The following is a 16,205-nucleotide window of genomic DNA, read 5'->3' on the forward strand; positions in this document are numbered from 1 at the left end:
CGCAAATGAAAGAAATACATAATAACCATCAATCGCCTTCAGTCTGGAACTCTATGCCAGATTTTGCCTCGTGGGGTAATGATGATCATGAGAAAAGTAAGGAATTAGCCCAGAACTACATAGGAGGAGCTTGTGAATGATCTCAAGGCAGTTGGGACTACAGTCACCAAACCATTGGTAACACAATATGCCGCCATGGATTGAAATCTTGCAGCACCAGCAAGGTCCCCCTCCTCAAGAAGCCACGTGTTCAGGCCTGTCTGAAGTTTGTCAGTGAACATCTAAATGATTCAGAGGATTGGGATAAATTGCTGTGGTCAGATGAAACCAAAATTTAGCTCTTTGCATTAACTGTTAACTGAACACCATCCCTACAGTCAAGCATGGAGGTGGAAACATGTTTTGGGGCTTTTTCTCTGCTAAAGGTACAGATCGACTTTGCCGTATTAAGGGGCTAATGGATGGGGCCATGTTTTGTAAAATACAGAGGAGCAAACTAAATTTACCTAGCAGCCTACTCTGAACTAGGAGGGTGCTACAAGAGTATCTAAGCAAGGATTGTTATTCTTGTCCATAAAACCACACAGTAACTTTGGCAGCAGGTGGAGCTTGATGATTTACACGACACTCTCAGACACTCACATCAAGCTCTTTTTCTTTATTTGATAAACTAAAAAGTGATGCCACACAAGGCAGTCTAGACCAACAGCCCTAATATGCTGCCAAGAACAATGACCTACAGTTGTCTATGCACCTTAGAAAAGCTGGGCATTAGACACAATAGATAACCTTATAGGAAATGCTTCACAGTTTCTCATAATTTAAATATTCAAACATGGATGTTTAGAGATGTTATCTAGGTGAATTGGTTTTTAATTGTGTTATTTATAATTATTTGACAGGTATATTGACCTCCTCCCCAACTAATTCAGGGATACCAAGTTTAGCAGGGTCCTACATCGAGCTTGACATAACATCGTTATTGAATACATTTCCAGAGAATGAACGATCAGAGGAGTTGAAGCAGGTAGACTATTATTTATAAAACATTCCTAATGAGTTCTTATATAAAACGATGGAGGCTTGGTGGCATTGCTTTTGGATTGTAAGTTACCCCATGAATGCTCAAGCCAAAAAGTAAAACTGTTGTTTAATCCAAAAGTTCCTAACTAGTGGCGCAGAATCCAGGTGGGGATTCCAGCTCCCTCTGTTTTTCATGTTGGCAGCCTATGTGTAGTTATTTATTTATTTATTTTTCTGTTTTTATAAGGGAAGTACCTGTCTTTCCTGAACACCAGCTCATTACACGGCTTTTAAAGCTAAAGCTCGCTAAAGTATTTCTTTAAAATGTAAAATTTCTGTAGATGCTTTCTATTAAACTAATAATTTAATTTAAGGGGTATCTATATGTTGTCATACAGTATACAGGAAATGTCAACTTTTTCCTGTGTGTGGCAACATTCCCCTCAGAATGTCTTAGCAGGGCAGGCCTGAATTCGAAAAAATAAATGATACTGCTCTGCTTCTAATGCTCGGTACACACTATGAGATTATTGGACAAATGATCGTCCGTCCGTTTTTTTTTTATTGCATGCCAATCTCAGATCGAATCTGAAGAGTTTACTAAAGTCACGAAAATTCTCATACAACAGAAAAAAAAATTGGAAGTGATGTCATGTGTTGTAATGCATTAGTATTGCATTTTTGAATAACAGCTGTACTGATTAAATGAAAAGTGTACCATCTGGCATCGTACGAAAAAAATGTCATGCATGTCCGATCAAATAATATCCAATGAAATGTCCTGATTTGCTCTCGAAAGCTCTGTACTAACAATCCAATTATCGTACGGTCACTTTGAAAGCGGTATTTTTTGTACAATTTTCCAATCGTGTGTACCGGGTATAAGTTATACAGTGCCTTGAAAAAGTATTTATACCTCTAGACATTTTCCACATGGAGAGCGTCTGTGAACAGCAATTTTCAAGTCTTGCCACAGATTCTCAGTTGCATTTAGGTCTGGACTTTGACTGGGCCATTCTGACATATGAATATGCTTTGATCTAAACCATTCCTTTGTAGCTCTGGCTGTATGTTTTGGGTCGTTGTCCTGATGGAAGGTGAACCTTCATCCCGGTCTCAAGTCTTTTGCAGACTCTAAGAGGTTTTCTTCTAAGATTGCCCTGTATTTGGCTCCATTCATCTTCCCATCAACTCTGACCAGCTGCCCTGCTGAAGAAACGCATCCCCACAACCTGATGGTGCCACCACCTTGTTTCATCAGTGAGATGGTGTGTTCAGGGTGATGTGCAGTGCTAGTTTTCTGCCACACATAACGTTTTGCTTTTAGGCCAAAAAGTTAAATATTGATCTCATCTGACCAGAGCACCTTCTTCCACATGTTTGCTGTGTCCCCCACATTGCTTCTTACAAACTGCAAACAGAACTTCTTATTGTCTTCAACAATGTCTTTCTTCTTGCCATTCTTCCATAAAGGCCAGATATGTGGAATGCACGGCTAATAGTTGTCCTTTGGACAGATCCTCCCACCTGAGCTGTGGATCTCTGCAGCTCCTCCAGAGTTCCCATGGGCCTCTTGGCTCCTTCTCTGATTAATGCTCTCCTTGCCCAGCCTGTCAGTTTAGGTGGACGGCCATGTCTTGGTAGGTTTGCAGTTGTGCCATACTCTTTGATGATCAAGGAGCCAAGGGCATAATTGTGAACAAGGATACCTGTGGAAAAAAAAGTCTATAAATTGTATAGATTCGGCCACTGCTCCAAAACTCACAAGACCTAATGAGAAACAAAGACATTCCAACACAGGGAGTGCTGTTCCAGTATTTTAAAACACAAGATGAGTGAAGTAAAAAGTATCAATCTTTAAAACCAATTGTATCCATTCAAAAACTTAAAGTGGATGTAAACCCTCACATATACCCAGTGAAGTGAACAGCCTCAGATGATACACAGAGATGAAACAAATCTCCCTATACAAGTTTTACATGTATATCTGCTGTTTAGAAAGTGAAAATCCTGTTTTGAATTTTCATTTCCTCGTTCCCCTGTAGGGGTAGAGTATTGTTAGACACTGTGAGACAGCTGATTGGAAGAAAGGCACACACCCCCTTCTTCACGCATGCAGAGCTTGCCTCTGAATTGTGCAGCAGTCTGCTAATCTATTTATAGCAACCTCCTCTGACACACAGGTACATCTCTGGGCCTTTGAGAGCTTGTCAAAAGTTATCAGGCTGACTCACGGCTGACATAATCTTTCCATTTTCAGATGATGGATTGAACAGTGCTTCATGAGATGTTTAAAGCTTGGGATCTTTTTTTTATTTAAAACCTAACCCTGCTTTAAAATTCTCCACAACTTTATCCCTGACCTGTCTGGTGTGTTCCTTGGCCTTCGTGATGCTGTTTTTGTTTACTAATGTTCTCTAACAAACCTCTGAGGGCATCACAGAACAGCTGTATTTATACTGAGATTAAATTATACACAGGTGGACTCTATTTACTAATTAGGTGACTTCTGAAGGTAATTGGTTCCACTAAATTTTAGTTAGGGTGTCCAGAGTTAAGGGGACTGAATACAAATGCACATCACACTTTTCAGATATTTTATTTGTGAAAAAAAATTTAAAACCATTTATCATTTTCCTAACACTTCACAATTATGTGGTCTATCACATAAAATCCCAATAAAATAAATTTACCTTTTTGATTGTAGCATGACAAAATGTAGGAAAATTTCAAGGGGTATGAATACTTTTTCAAGGCACTGTATGTATGTAATCAGGATAATAAGGGTACCGTATATACTCGAGTATAGGCCGACCCGAGTATAAGCCGAGGCCCCCAATTTACCCCCAAAAAACTGGGAAACCTATTGACTCGTGTATAAGCCGAGGGTGAGATATGCCTGTCCATCCCTGTGTGTGTGTGTCCATCCATCCATCCATCCCTGTGTGTGTGTGTGTCCATCCATCCCTGTGTGTGTGTGTGTCCATCCATCCCTGTGTGTGTGTGTGTCCATCCATCCATCCATCCATCCCTGTGTGTGTGTGTGTCCATCCATCCATCCATCCCTGTGTGTCCATCCATCCATCCCTGTGTGTGTGTGTGTCCATCCATGTGTGTGTGTGTGTGTGTGTGTGTGTGTGTGTGTGTGTGTGTGGCCTTGTGTGTCCAGCCTACCTGTGTCCCGAGCCTCCGTCCGGTCCCGAGCCTCCGTCCGGTCCCGTCCCGTCCCGAGCCTCCGTCCGGTCCCGTCCCGTCCCGAGACTCCGTCCGGTCCCGTCCCGTCCCGAGACTCCGTCCGGTCCCGTCCCGAGCCGAGCCTCCGTCCGGTCCCGTCCCAGGATCACCGCTCTTCGTCGGCGCCCATTCCCCTGTTCAAATGCCGCGCCTCCCTGTCTGTGATAGGCGGAACACAATTTCCCAGCAGTCTGTGTTCCGCCTATCACGGACATCCTCTTATCCTCGTCCGTAGTATGAGGATGAGCGGATGTCCGTGATAGGCGGAACACAGACTGCTGGGAAATTGTGTTCCGCCTATCACAGACAGGGAGGCGCGGCTTTTGAAAGTTAGAATGGCCGCTGTCTGTCTGCTCGACACGCTGTTCGGGCAGACAGACGGCGATGACTCGAGTATAAGCCGAGGGGGGCACTTTCAGCCTCAAAAAAGAGGCTGAAAATCTCGGCTTATACTCGAGTATATACGGTAAGTTTGTTAGGGCAGGAGGTAGTAAACAGCATAGTAGCTGCTCTCACATTTCAAAGTGCTAAAGCTACCCAATGAACACCATAACTGCTAAAATTAGAAAGTTCACTTACCTTACCTTTATCTAACTTCTGTGCATGTTAACCCCTTGTAATAGCAAAAAGTGAAAGTAATGTTGCACATAAAAAATAAATTAAAAAATCATCAAAATTCCCCCAAAAAAAAATATTTGGGATTTTGTAAAAATTTTTAACTAACCTCTAAATGCCTGTTGCTAGGGGGTCCCTCGTAGTCTACCTCCTTCAGTGCCCGGGCTGGTAGCATCACTTCCCCTCGGCGCAGGAAGGGCTCAGCTCTGCCCCCTCCCTCCTGTCAGTCATCTGGGACACGTGACAGGTCCCAGATGACTGCGTGGCATGCGCAGTGGGTGCCCGGCTGTGCCCACAGTTAGAATGCCGCCGAGCGAAGGGGGGAACGAGCGGGGCTTTGTTCCCCTGCATCTCTAGACCCTGGGACAGGTAAGTGTCCGATTATTAAAAGTCAGCAGCTGCAGTATTTGTAGCTGCTGACTTTTATTTTTATTTTTTTTTAAGGGGAACTCCTCTTTATGTGTAAAAAAAAAAAAAAAAAAAGTGTTAAAAAATGAAAATATAATATAATAAATAAAAACAAAATTTAAAAGCAACTCCACAACCATGTGCACATAAATATGACCACAAACACACGTGCAGGACACGTATTGGGTACTGCCGCATGCACCAGGGAGAGAGAGAAATAATTCTAGGTAGCTTATTTATTCGTTACAGTTAAACTAATGAAATGTAAATGCATTTAAAGTGTCACCTGCTGATAATTTTGATACTATAGTTTTTCACTGTACTTGTTATTGAAAAATATAGATTTAATAAACAGTTGCGCAAATATTGTTAATTTATTTATATATTAATTTTCTAGCCAAAAATGCAGATTTTAACTTGTGTAAAAAATGAAAAAAAATTGCTCTGGCTGTGAATTTTCACTTAGTTATTTAATATAATATCATGCTTTTTCAGCTTTTTAATAAGGTGAGAGTTTTTAAACCAGGTTTTTGTCCTTAGTGTGGCTTTTTGCCACATTATTTGAATTGAGACCCATGAGATGAAGCAGGCTGGGGGGGGGGCATAAAAATACATTGTCCCTCAAAGGATAACTTACTTTTAGTAGACTTGGCCTTTATGTAAACCCTTCACCCTGCCTGGTAAAATGCTTATTCCCCACATTCTTCACTGTGCAGTTCTGTCGGTCACTGCACAGCCTTTGCAGGCTAGTGGGGCCCCTTCCTACTGTGCGTTTCAGTCACAGCACCATTCATTCCTATGGATGAGCTGTACTCTACTGGGTGGCTGGAGGAATGAATGAAGCTGTACTTGTCTTAAAGCTGAACTCCATGCACATAAATTCATATTTAACTACCGTATTTATCGGCGTATAACACGCACTTTTTCCCCCTGAAAATGGGGGGGGGGGCAAATCACGGGTGCATGTTATACGCCAATAGTTTACCTTGGAGAGGAAGGAGGAATTCACCAAGCCATCATGTCCTGTTTACTCGGCTCCAACTTGGCTCTCACGTCACACACACAGTCCCACCTCCTTCTCCGGCATTGGACCAGTGTTCTGTCTATCACAGGAGCTGGTCCAATGCCAATGGTGGAGGCAGGACTGTGTATGTGACTGCCGACTGAGAGTCGAGTAAACAGGAGATGCATTGATGAGAGATGGTGAGGCTGCAGATGGGCATTAATCAAGCAGCTGCATTGATGAGAGATGGGCTGCAGATGGGCGTAGATCAGGCTGCAGATGGGCACAGATCAGGCTGCATTGAAGCTTCAGATGGGCACAGATCAGGCTGCAGATAGGCACAGATCAGTCAGCATTGAAGCTGCCGATGGGCACAGATCTGGCTGCATTGAAGCTGCCGATGGGCACAGATCTGGCTGCATTGAAGCTGCCGATGGGCACAGATCTGGCTGCATTGAAGCTGCCGATGGGCACAGATCTGGCTGCATTGAAGCTGCAGATGGGCACAGATCAGGCTGCATTGAAGCTGCAGGTGGGCACAGATCAGGCAGCACTAAAGCTGCCGATGGGCACAGATCAGGTTGCATTGAAGCAGCAGATGGGCACAGATCAGGCTGCAGATGGGCACTGACCATTATTTTGCTTCAAAGTAGTTTACTCTTGCCTGTGCGTGTTATACGCCGACAAATACGGTATATTCCACAATAGCCACGAAGCATTTAAATCCACTTTGCATCCACCGAATGCCTTTGCAGACCCAGATATTACCTTGTAGAAGGAGCAGTGACATCCTGTATATTGTGCAGAGGGAAGAAATTTGTGAGTGGCGCATCGGGCTCCACCCACTACAAGCTGTCTGTACAAAAATACAAGAGGGGCAGATACAAGACCAGTCACCCTGCACAAGGAGAGAGATGCTGTGAGTGACCAGTCTTTATTACAGGAAGCTCTGCAAAGTTCCACAATGGATTACTGCATAGATCTGGAAGAAATACTCATAGTACACCAAGATTCAGCTAATAATACATATGCCTATTGAAATTCAGTCAATATTTGTTTATCTTGGAGTTCAGCTGTAATCAGCAAGAGGATGGAGGGGGCATTTATCTGCAAAGGCTGTATGGTTCCGGGCAGAATTGCACAGTAAAGATTGTGGGCAGAAAAGGAATATTTCACAAGGCAGACTGTCGTCAGGTATGGGGGAATTGAACTTTAAGAACATTTCGAATAACACTGCTCTGGGCTATGTGTAGGTAGAATATGGTATCCTGCGGAACCTTACATGGCTGAAGAAGACATACAAGTATTACAGCAGTCTGGGGAATGAGAACTGCTTTGATAATGCTTTCCTAATGACAAAATTACAATTTTGGAGATTTCTAAAAGACTGCAAGTTCCACCATCATAACCTTACACTTTCTGGAATGGATCGCATACTAGCTGGTGAGTTAGATTACCTTTTATTTTAACAATAATGTCATTATAATACATTTGTCTTTCAGTGTATTACTAAACTGCCGTGTCAAGGTTAAAGTGATATTAAAGCCAAAACCAAAACTGTAATATATTGTAGCTTACTAATCATTAGCTATAGTGGCTGCATTAGGTATTTTTTCCCTTTGTTTTCACCTGGTGATCCACTAGCAAATTTAAATTCACTAATAGATAAGACTAAAAAAATGAATGGTTTGGCCTCAACACCAAACGATATGTCTGGCGGAAATCCAATACAGATCACCATCCAATTAGCACCATTCCTACAGTAAAGCATGGGGGTGGTAATATGATGTTATGGGGGTGTTTCTCTGCAGCAGGGACTGGATCACTTGTCAGGATAGAAGAAAAATTTGTGGGGCAAAATACCGTCTTGAGTAAAATCTGCAGCCCTCTCCCACAAAGTTGTCAATGAGAGGAAGATTTACCTTCCAACATGACAATGACCCAAAACACACGGCAAAAATTACCACACAGTGGTTAAAAGAGAAAAGGGTGAATGTCCTTGAATGGCCTAGTCAGAGCAGTCTTGTGACTGGTTAAAGCTTGTAGGAGGAGTTTTCATTCTCCCATGATTGCCCAATAAGAATGCCGGACCCCTGACCCTCTGTCTGGACAGTGCAGATTGGCCCTGTACTGATCACATGCACTCTCCCATTAAAAAAAAAAAAAAAAGAGAGGCACACTACCACACCAAACTGAGCATATGCAACCTGTCCATTGGCTCTGTAAATATCATGTTATTTTACGGAGACAGTGGAAGAAGGAGATGATCAGAGGAGACAGGATCGAACAGCTTTTTTGCACAATGCAGAGGATAACCCCTTAGGTTTCACAGTGAGTATAACAACCATGTTTTACTGCATATACAAAACTGATTTTACTGTTGTGGGTTTAGTAACATTTTAAAGTGTTTGTATACCCCCAATGCGGAAGTTGTACCTGGAGGTAAGCCTATAATGAGGCTTACCTATAGGTACTGTAAATATCTCCTAAACGTGTGCCGTTTAGGAGATGTTTACCTTGTAGTGCACATGCGCTGTGAAGAAACGGCCCTCTGTGCAGTTTCTTCACTAGCAAGTGCCGTGACTGACAGCTCCTGCACGTATGCACGGAAGTGACATCACATGACTCCGGCCAGTCACAGAGACCGAGTCTGCGGCCCTGGAAGGAAGAGGGGTGAAGATGGATGCAGCCACCAGCGGGAACAGCGCAGGCTTCAATTGCAGGTGGCACATATCATTATGCTTTTACATTTACAGGGGAAAAAAGAAGTAAAACCCATCGGGGATTTATGTCTTCTTTAAACCCCATTAAAAATCTGTGGAATGGCTTGAAGACTGCAGTCCACAAACGGTCACCATCAAATTGAACCGAACTTGAGCAGTTCTACAACGTAGAGTGGGAAAATGTTGTGCAAAAGTCTAGATATGCAAAGCTAGTAGAGACATATCCCAAAAGACTAAAGGCTGCAATTTAAAGCAAAAGGTGGCCCAACAAAATACTGACATGGGGGGGGGGGGGGGGGGTGATCCTTTTTCCAACACAGCGATTCTGTTTTTGAATTTTTTTTTTTCTAAAATGTTGGTGTTATATCTTTCACTTGCATGATAGAAGTTGCACCAGTAAATACAGCTGGGTAAAACAAAAATGGTGTCCATCTTCATTTCAGGCTGCAAAGCAATAATGCGATTATTTTGGGGGGGGGGATTCTTTTCTATACCCGCTGTATTCCACATCATTGATTTGTGCAACATTCTTTATGATATTGCAGTATAAATTTATTTTGATTTGACTTATTCAACAGGAAATGAAAATCCTGAGGAGGTACACTCCCCCTATGCTACAATACTGCTTCGTACATTCCTGACATATATTGTCTATTTGAGCTATCACATCACTCGTGAAGAGAATCCGTAAGTAAATCATGTCATCTATAAATTGTGAAATATTTAAAAAGTTTCCAGCTTGGGTGGAGGACAGACCATTATAGTATATGATAACCCTGGATAAAAAAATAAATCCAAAAATGGTTTGATATACTCTAAAATATGTACTAAAGAGCGTTAATTACATTTAAAAAGGCCTGATGCTTTGCATACAAAATATTCTTTACTGCTAACCATTTTAATTATGCTTAGTCTGTATTATGTGCCCGATGTGAGACATCGTGCTACCATAAGGTTTACTGCCATGGGTATGGTTGCTGAACATGAAGGTATTATTTGCATTGCATATTTACATTGGTCTAGCTTGTCACCATGTAAGTAAGCATATCTCATACCTGGTGGGCTTCTGGGGAATCTGGAAATCACTGTAGTAGTTGATACTACTACAGTGAAAGCTGCAACTTTCTGGGTTCTGCTCAGCTCCTATGTGAGTGGCCGCCCTGCTGCTCACTGACAACAGGGGGCTCCTCACCTGGCACCATTGTCTTTCATAGAACACCTTATTGGACAAAGTGGAGATCATGACATCACTGTCCCTCCTCTCCACTTCGTTCAATCAGAGAATAACTTCTTTGAAAAAAGACAGAAGATGTTTTATGCTAAACAAACATAATTTACTATGATATTGTACAGACTGAGCCTCATGTTAAAGTAAAGTTAAACCTTGTTTGGGCACTGGAAAGCCATTACAGAAGAGGTATAGAAAAAGTTAGCTTTTGGGGTTGTAGTGAAATCTTACAGCGAGTAGTAAAGTACCATAGTGCTCATGCCTAAGCTGGATGGCAGCCTGAGGTTCTGCAGTGCCCTCATGAAACTAAATTAAATATCTGTATTTCATGCTTATCCTATGCCGCTGAGCAAAGAAAAAGACAGCATTTGCATCTCCACATGGGCTGCACCAGTAATGTTTCTCCCTTTTTGGCTTATAGCCTCATACCAATTCCCATCTACAGAAAGTCCGGGCAATTGTAGATTGTATTTGTAAGGCCTGGTTAACAGCCTATACATAAAATGCTCAATAAGCATGGATGAAGCCCGCTATCTGGACTTCAGCATTGGGCTTGGAGGCCATAAAGCCTCTAATTGATTTAAGCAAAGATGAAAGCAATTAAAAGCCAGTGTATAAAAAGGTTATAGCCTTTCTAGGGATTGTAGAAAACCACTGGAGGTTTTTGCTTAAGTTTCCATCTATAGCAGCTCCACTTACTGAGCTTACCAAAGGGAACAAGTCTACCAAGGTGAAATGGAACAAAGAGGCAGAGCGAGCGTTTCAAGAGTTGAAGGCAGAATTGTGTAAGGTACCAAAGTTAACCATCACCAACTTCAGTTACGAATTTCTTGTACAAACAAATGCCTCTGGTGTTGGCCTTGGTGCAGTCATGTTCCAGGAAATTGAATGGAGAAGAGCATCCAGTAGCATACCTCAGCTGGAAACAAATCCCTGCACTGAGGAATTCTTCAGTAGTGGAAAGAAAGTGCCTGACCATAACAAGGGCACTGGAGCCATTGAGGGAGGATTTTTGGGAGGACAGTTCCATTTGATTACAGACTATTTTCCACTATAGTGGATGGCTCAGAACAGTGGCGTAACTAGAACCTTCAGGGCCCCGATGCAAGAAACCATGAAGGGGCACCCCTGAACCCCAGCCAGGGCCCTTCCCTCCGAGTCCGGTGGTGGAACTCCAGGGCGTGGTCACAGGTATGACCTTTGTGAGCCCTGTAGTTCCACCACTGGTATCAGTAGTTTTTTTTTTTATTAGTTTTATTTTTATTTTTAGGTGCCCCATTGGGCGACTGTCCCTAGGCAGGATGGGGTCCCCGTCCCCAGAAGAGATGAGGTCCTTTTCTCCAGGGCAGATGAAGTTACTGCCCCCAGGTGAGAAGGGGTCCCTGTCCCCAGGGGAGGTGGGGGTCCCTGTCCCCACATGAGAAGGGGTCCCTGTCCCCAGGGGGAGATGGAGGGGTTATGTAATGGTGTGTGGGGGAAGGGGTCCTCTCACTTACCATGACCAAGCTGTAGGCCGCGCACTCATCCATGTTGGCCTGGGCTCCATCCAATGTGCTGGACGGGCGATCAGCATATCTCCCAGAAAGACGTTTCATCATCTGTGTATGACGGGGGAGGAGGGGGGCTGGCAGACAAGCCTGCAGTGTCCTCCTGGGGGCTCTCATAGGGCTGCACTGCATCTGTGTGCTTAAAGTTTGTTTACCTGGGAGAAGTATGCAGTGCAGTGTGGGCCGAACTCTGGGGGGGGGGGGCGGACTTTGGCTGGGGAGAACAGACATCAGACTGAGCGGCAATGCATGGAGCAGGAGAGAGGTACTCTGAGGAACCGGCCAAGGACACAGGTGTGCATGCTGCACTGGTACCCCTAGCTGCCTATGCTGCTGCCGGCCATATGTAGAGGGGGCTGCATGGGCCTACTGCATCACAGGGCCCAGTTGCGGTCGCGACTGCTGCACCCCCTATAGTTACGCCCCTGGCTCAGAATGAAGGGAACAACGCAAGACTGAATTTTATGTAGAACATAGGACAACTGCCCAACAAAGAAAAGCTGATGAACTATCACGTGTCCACGTGTATTTTAGCAAGATGTGTTCCTTGCCACAGGTCTGACCAGAGGGTGAGGGTATGTGAGGCACTGATTGTCAGGATTGTGGATGTATATGGGTCTCTTAGGCTTCTCACCTATACATGGTAAAGGGGCTCCAGGGTTTATGACAAACATGAAGAAAACAAACTTGGTTCTGGCTCCTGGAGTCTGGAGACTTTAAAGAACTGTGTGCAGGATCAAGCCTCCATTTCTAGGTCCATATTGCACCTGGTAGCCAGGCCTTGATATTAGTTCCATCTGTGCACAGGCTTTATACTGTATATGTGAGCTGCCTAATGCTGACTAATGCTTGTGGCTTTCTCATTCTCTCTGCTGTGAGAGCCTGTTGCTGAACACTAAAAAGTTGGATGGCGAACCTATTATGGAGCACCCTGTTATTTAGTTAGAAGCTTAGAGGTGATGTTTTCTTATGGAAACATAGAAAAGTGACGGCAGAAAAAGAGTAAAGCCCCATAAACACTATCAGTTTTTCTGCTGAGTTTTTCCTTCAGGTTTACCAAAACCATGTAGTACAAGGGCCTGCCTGATTGCATACAAATTGAAACTCCGAAGGTTTGACCTCCATTATATGGTTTTGGTAAATCTGAGGGAAAAGCTCAGCAGAAAAACTGATGGTGTGTATGGGATTAATCCATCGAGTCTGCCCATTTTTTTGGTTTTATGCTATGGACTTGCTTTACAAGACCTGCACGCCATGAATCTGTTTGCTGCCTTGCTGAAATAAATGCAGGTCAAATCTACTTGGACTGTTCTTGTGTGTCGCTGTTTTGAGGACGGTTTACCACTGCCAATACTAGTTGAGCCTGCCCCCTTACAATAGTTACCGGTATTAGAAGTTGAACTTGGACATTGTTCATTTTTAACCTTATTGACAATGTAATAGTAGTTAAGAATCATATCAGTAGTAATACATTTAATACTTTACCTGTTTTAATAAGCATAATATTTTTTTTTCTTGCAGAGGGAAAAAGGTTTCCCTTGTGGACTGCTTTTCTAATATTATGGCACAAAATATATTACCTAATTCATGTAATGTGAAAGGTCAGTGCTGTATATATGTATATACACAGTATATATAATGTAAGTAATGTAGTAAACTTTTTTGCAGATCTTAACCACAGGGACACAACAGAAACATTATAGTTTTCATAAAATGCATCTAAAACCAGAAACAAAAAAATAATTTTATGTACACATACGTAAAGTGAGTAGTTTGAAGACCAGTATTATTTTTTGTGTACAATTTAAATGGGAAGTTTGAGGAGCAACGTTCATTTTGTGTACATAAAGTTGGTGAAGGAACAGCATTTTATATACAGTATGTCTTGTCCTTTGAAAGGGTTGAACAGCCACTGATTTCAATAAGAATTTCTCTTACCAATGTAGATTTCAAGAAACAGGATTTTTTTCTTTTTTTAAGGATCTGCCTGTGCTGTCTAGTGCCAGGATTATAAAATTTGCTGTATATAGTAACAAATCTCTTGGCAAGTAAAACTGATCACATGTAGACAATCCAATTATGTATTTTAGGTACTTGCCTGAAATGTAGCTTTAGTTTAATTAATCTGAGTGTCTTTTGTAATTTACAGGGCTTTTATTCCATGAAGCCCAGAAGACTGAGTATGCAATGTCTTACATTGACAAGTGTTGGGATATTTACAAAAGTTTCTGCCAGGAAAATGCATCCCCACCTTATGAACCCACTATGACCATGAGGCGTTTCGTCTGGATGATGAATGTAACTAAATGATTCCTCTTTTTATTGAGAAGTTTCCATGGGGGCCTTTAGCGTATGAAATATCCATACGTTTTCCCTGAACAGTTTCAGAACACCGACTCTCTCTTTAGTTAAAATTTGTATTTACCAGTGTTTTAGGCTCCCATTTACACTTATTTGATTGTTAACCCTTGTTATTATGTGCAAGCAGCATAGCACACCATATGTATGCATTGCAGTGTGTTGCCATTCACCCTGAACGGTACCCAGAGAAGATACAGCCTTTCAGTGCATCGCATTGACAGAGGTAAATGCACTGTGCTTAAAGTGGTTGTAAAGCCCTAAAGTGGATGCAAACCCTCTCCTATACCCAGTGAAGTGAACAGCCTCAGATGATATACACAGAGATGAAACAAATCATACATGTATATTTGCTGTCTTCAGCTTGCTATATTCTTTAGAATTCTTACATCATGTTAGAATTTTTACTTCTTCATTCTGCAGTAGGAATCTAGTCTTGGCTTACACTGTGTGACAGCTGTTTGGAGGAAAGGCACCCCCCCCCCCCCACTCCACATAGGCAGAAGAATGAAAATACTTTCAGAGCTGTGCTGTGACAAGACAAGTTCTCTGCTAATCTACTTATAGCACCCACCCTGACACAAATTTCAGGCTGGTTTTAGCTCCCATCTCAGAGAACGTGTCAGAAGTTTGTCATGCTGATAATAGAGGAACGAAACAGCAGAAAGACACAGGTCTCAGGGCTTTGGAGAGAGATAAGTAAACACTACAGATATCAGATTTCATGAATCAGGTTTACACCCACTGCTGTCAATCAAAAGCTGTGACATGGCAGCGGGGGGTAGGGCCGGGGGCCCAGTCCTGATGTCTATGTCAATAGACATAGCAGTGGGACTCATGGAAAGCAGCTTTTTGTGGGGGGGCACCCAATGAAGAGAAGGGGTCTGGAGCAGTGGCGGGGGACCCCAGAAGAAGAGAATTAGGGCTGCCCTGTGCAAAACCATTGCACAGGGCAGATACGTATAGGCATGTTTGTTGTTTAAAGAAAAAAAAAATGAACATTTACAAACATTTTAGGCTAGACTCCTGATTGCCTCAAACACAACAATTTCAACTAAATGTAAAAAGTGTCCTTACATGGCTCCCATCATGAGAAAAATTATATTGAGGCTAATGAAGACAGAAGAACAGTAACGTGAAAAAGATAGCATAAAAAAAGCATTCTTAGAATAAAGAGAAGAAAAAGTTGGTAAAGAGGTGGGGGTACCAGGCTGAGAGTTCTCTAAGACCTACAGCAAGAACCGCTCATGATTTTAACTGCTTAAGGACAAGCCCCATCATACTGCAGCAGGTTGGCTCTCCTGGGCAAATTGCCATAGGTGTACATCGGGCGCTTCAAAAGCTATAGGGGGCGCATGCCCGCAGCACGACGCTAAAGCGTGTGGCTGGTGCAGCGATCGCTCCATAGAGAGCCAGAACGGGGATCTGTCAATGTTCTGACGGGAGGAGAGACAGATCTGCGTTTTTAGTGATTAGGGACAGAGATTTCTCTCCTCCTCCAGTCAGTCCCAATCCCCCAGTTAGAAACACCTCCCAGGGAACACACTTAACCCCTTGATCGCCCCCTAGTGTTAACCCCTTCCCTGCTAGTGACATTTACACAGTAATCAGTGCATTTTTATAGCACTGATCGCTGTATAAATGTCAATGGTCCCAAAAAATATGTCAAAAGTGTCCAATCTGCCTGCCGCAAATCGCAGATTGCCACCATTACTAGTAAAAAATAATAATAAAAATGCCATAAATCTATCCCCTATTATGTAGACGCTATAACTTTTGTGCAAACCAATCAATACGCTTATTGCAATTTTATTTTTTTACCAAAAATATGTAAAAGCATACATATTGGCCTAAACTGATGAAGTTTTTTTTTTTTTTAATTTTTGGGAAAAAATAAAAACTGCAGAGGCGATCAAATATCACCAAAAGAAAGCTCTATTTGTGGGAAAAAAGGACATACATTTTATTTGGGTACAACGTTGCACAATCGTACAATTGTCAGTTAAAGCGACGCAGTTGCAGTGCCGATTCACAAAAAAATGGCCTGCCCATTATGGGGACAAATC

At 42.7% G+C, this 16,205-nt stretch overlaps 1 protein-coding gene across 1 annotated transcript in view; it reads left to right on the forward strand.

Moving 5' to 3' along the window:
• Positions 1-16,205, forward strand: part of RSPH10B (radial spoke head 10 homolog B) — an 82,334-nt gene that overhangs the window by 33,613 nt on the left and 32,516 nt on the right. The window contains exons 10-14 of the mRNA XM_077449030.1: positions 903-1,027; positions 7,537-7,726; positions 9,585-9,693; positions 13,303-13,382; positions 13,931-14,079. Coding sequence (XP_077305156.1) covers positions 903-1,027; positions 7,537-7,726; positions 9,585-9,693; positions 13,303-13,382; positions 13,931-14,079 — 653 coding nt within the window. The remainder of the gene's footprint in view (positions 1-902; positions 1,028-7,536; positions 7,727-9,584; positions 9,694-13,302; positions 13,383-13,930; positions 14,080-16,205) is intronic.

This window comes from Lithobates pipiens, unplaced genomic scaffold, assembly GCF_037356315.1.
Source record: "Lithobates pipiens isolate NorthernLeopardFrog02 unplaced genomic scaffold, aLitPip1_a1.2 Scaffold_22, whole genome shotgun sequence".
In the NCBI taxonomy this organism is placed as follows: domain Eukaryota; kingdom Metazoa; phylum Chordata; class Amphibia; order Anura; family Ranidae; genus Lithobates; species Lithobates pipiens.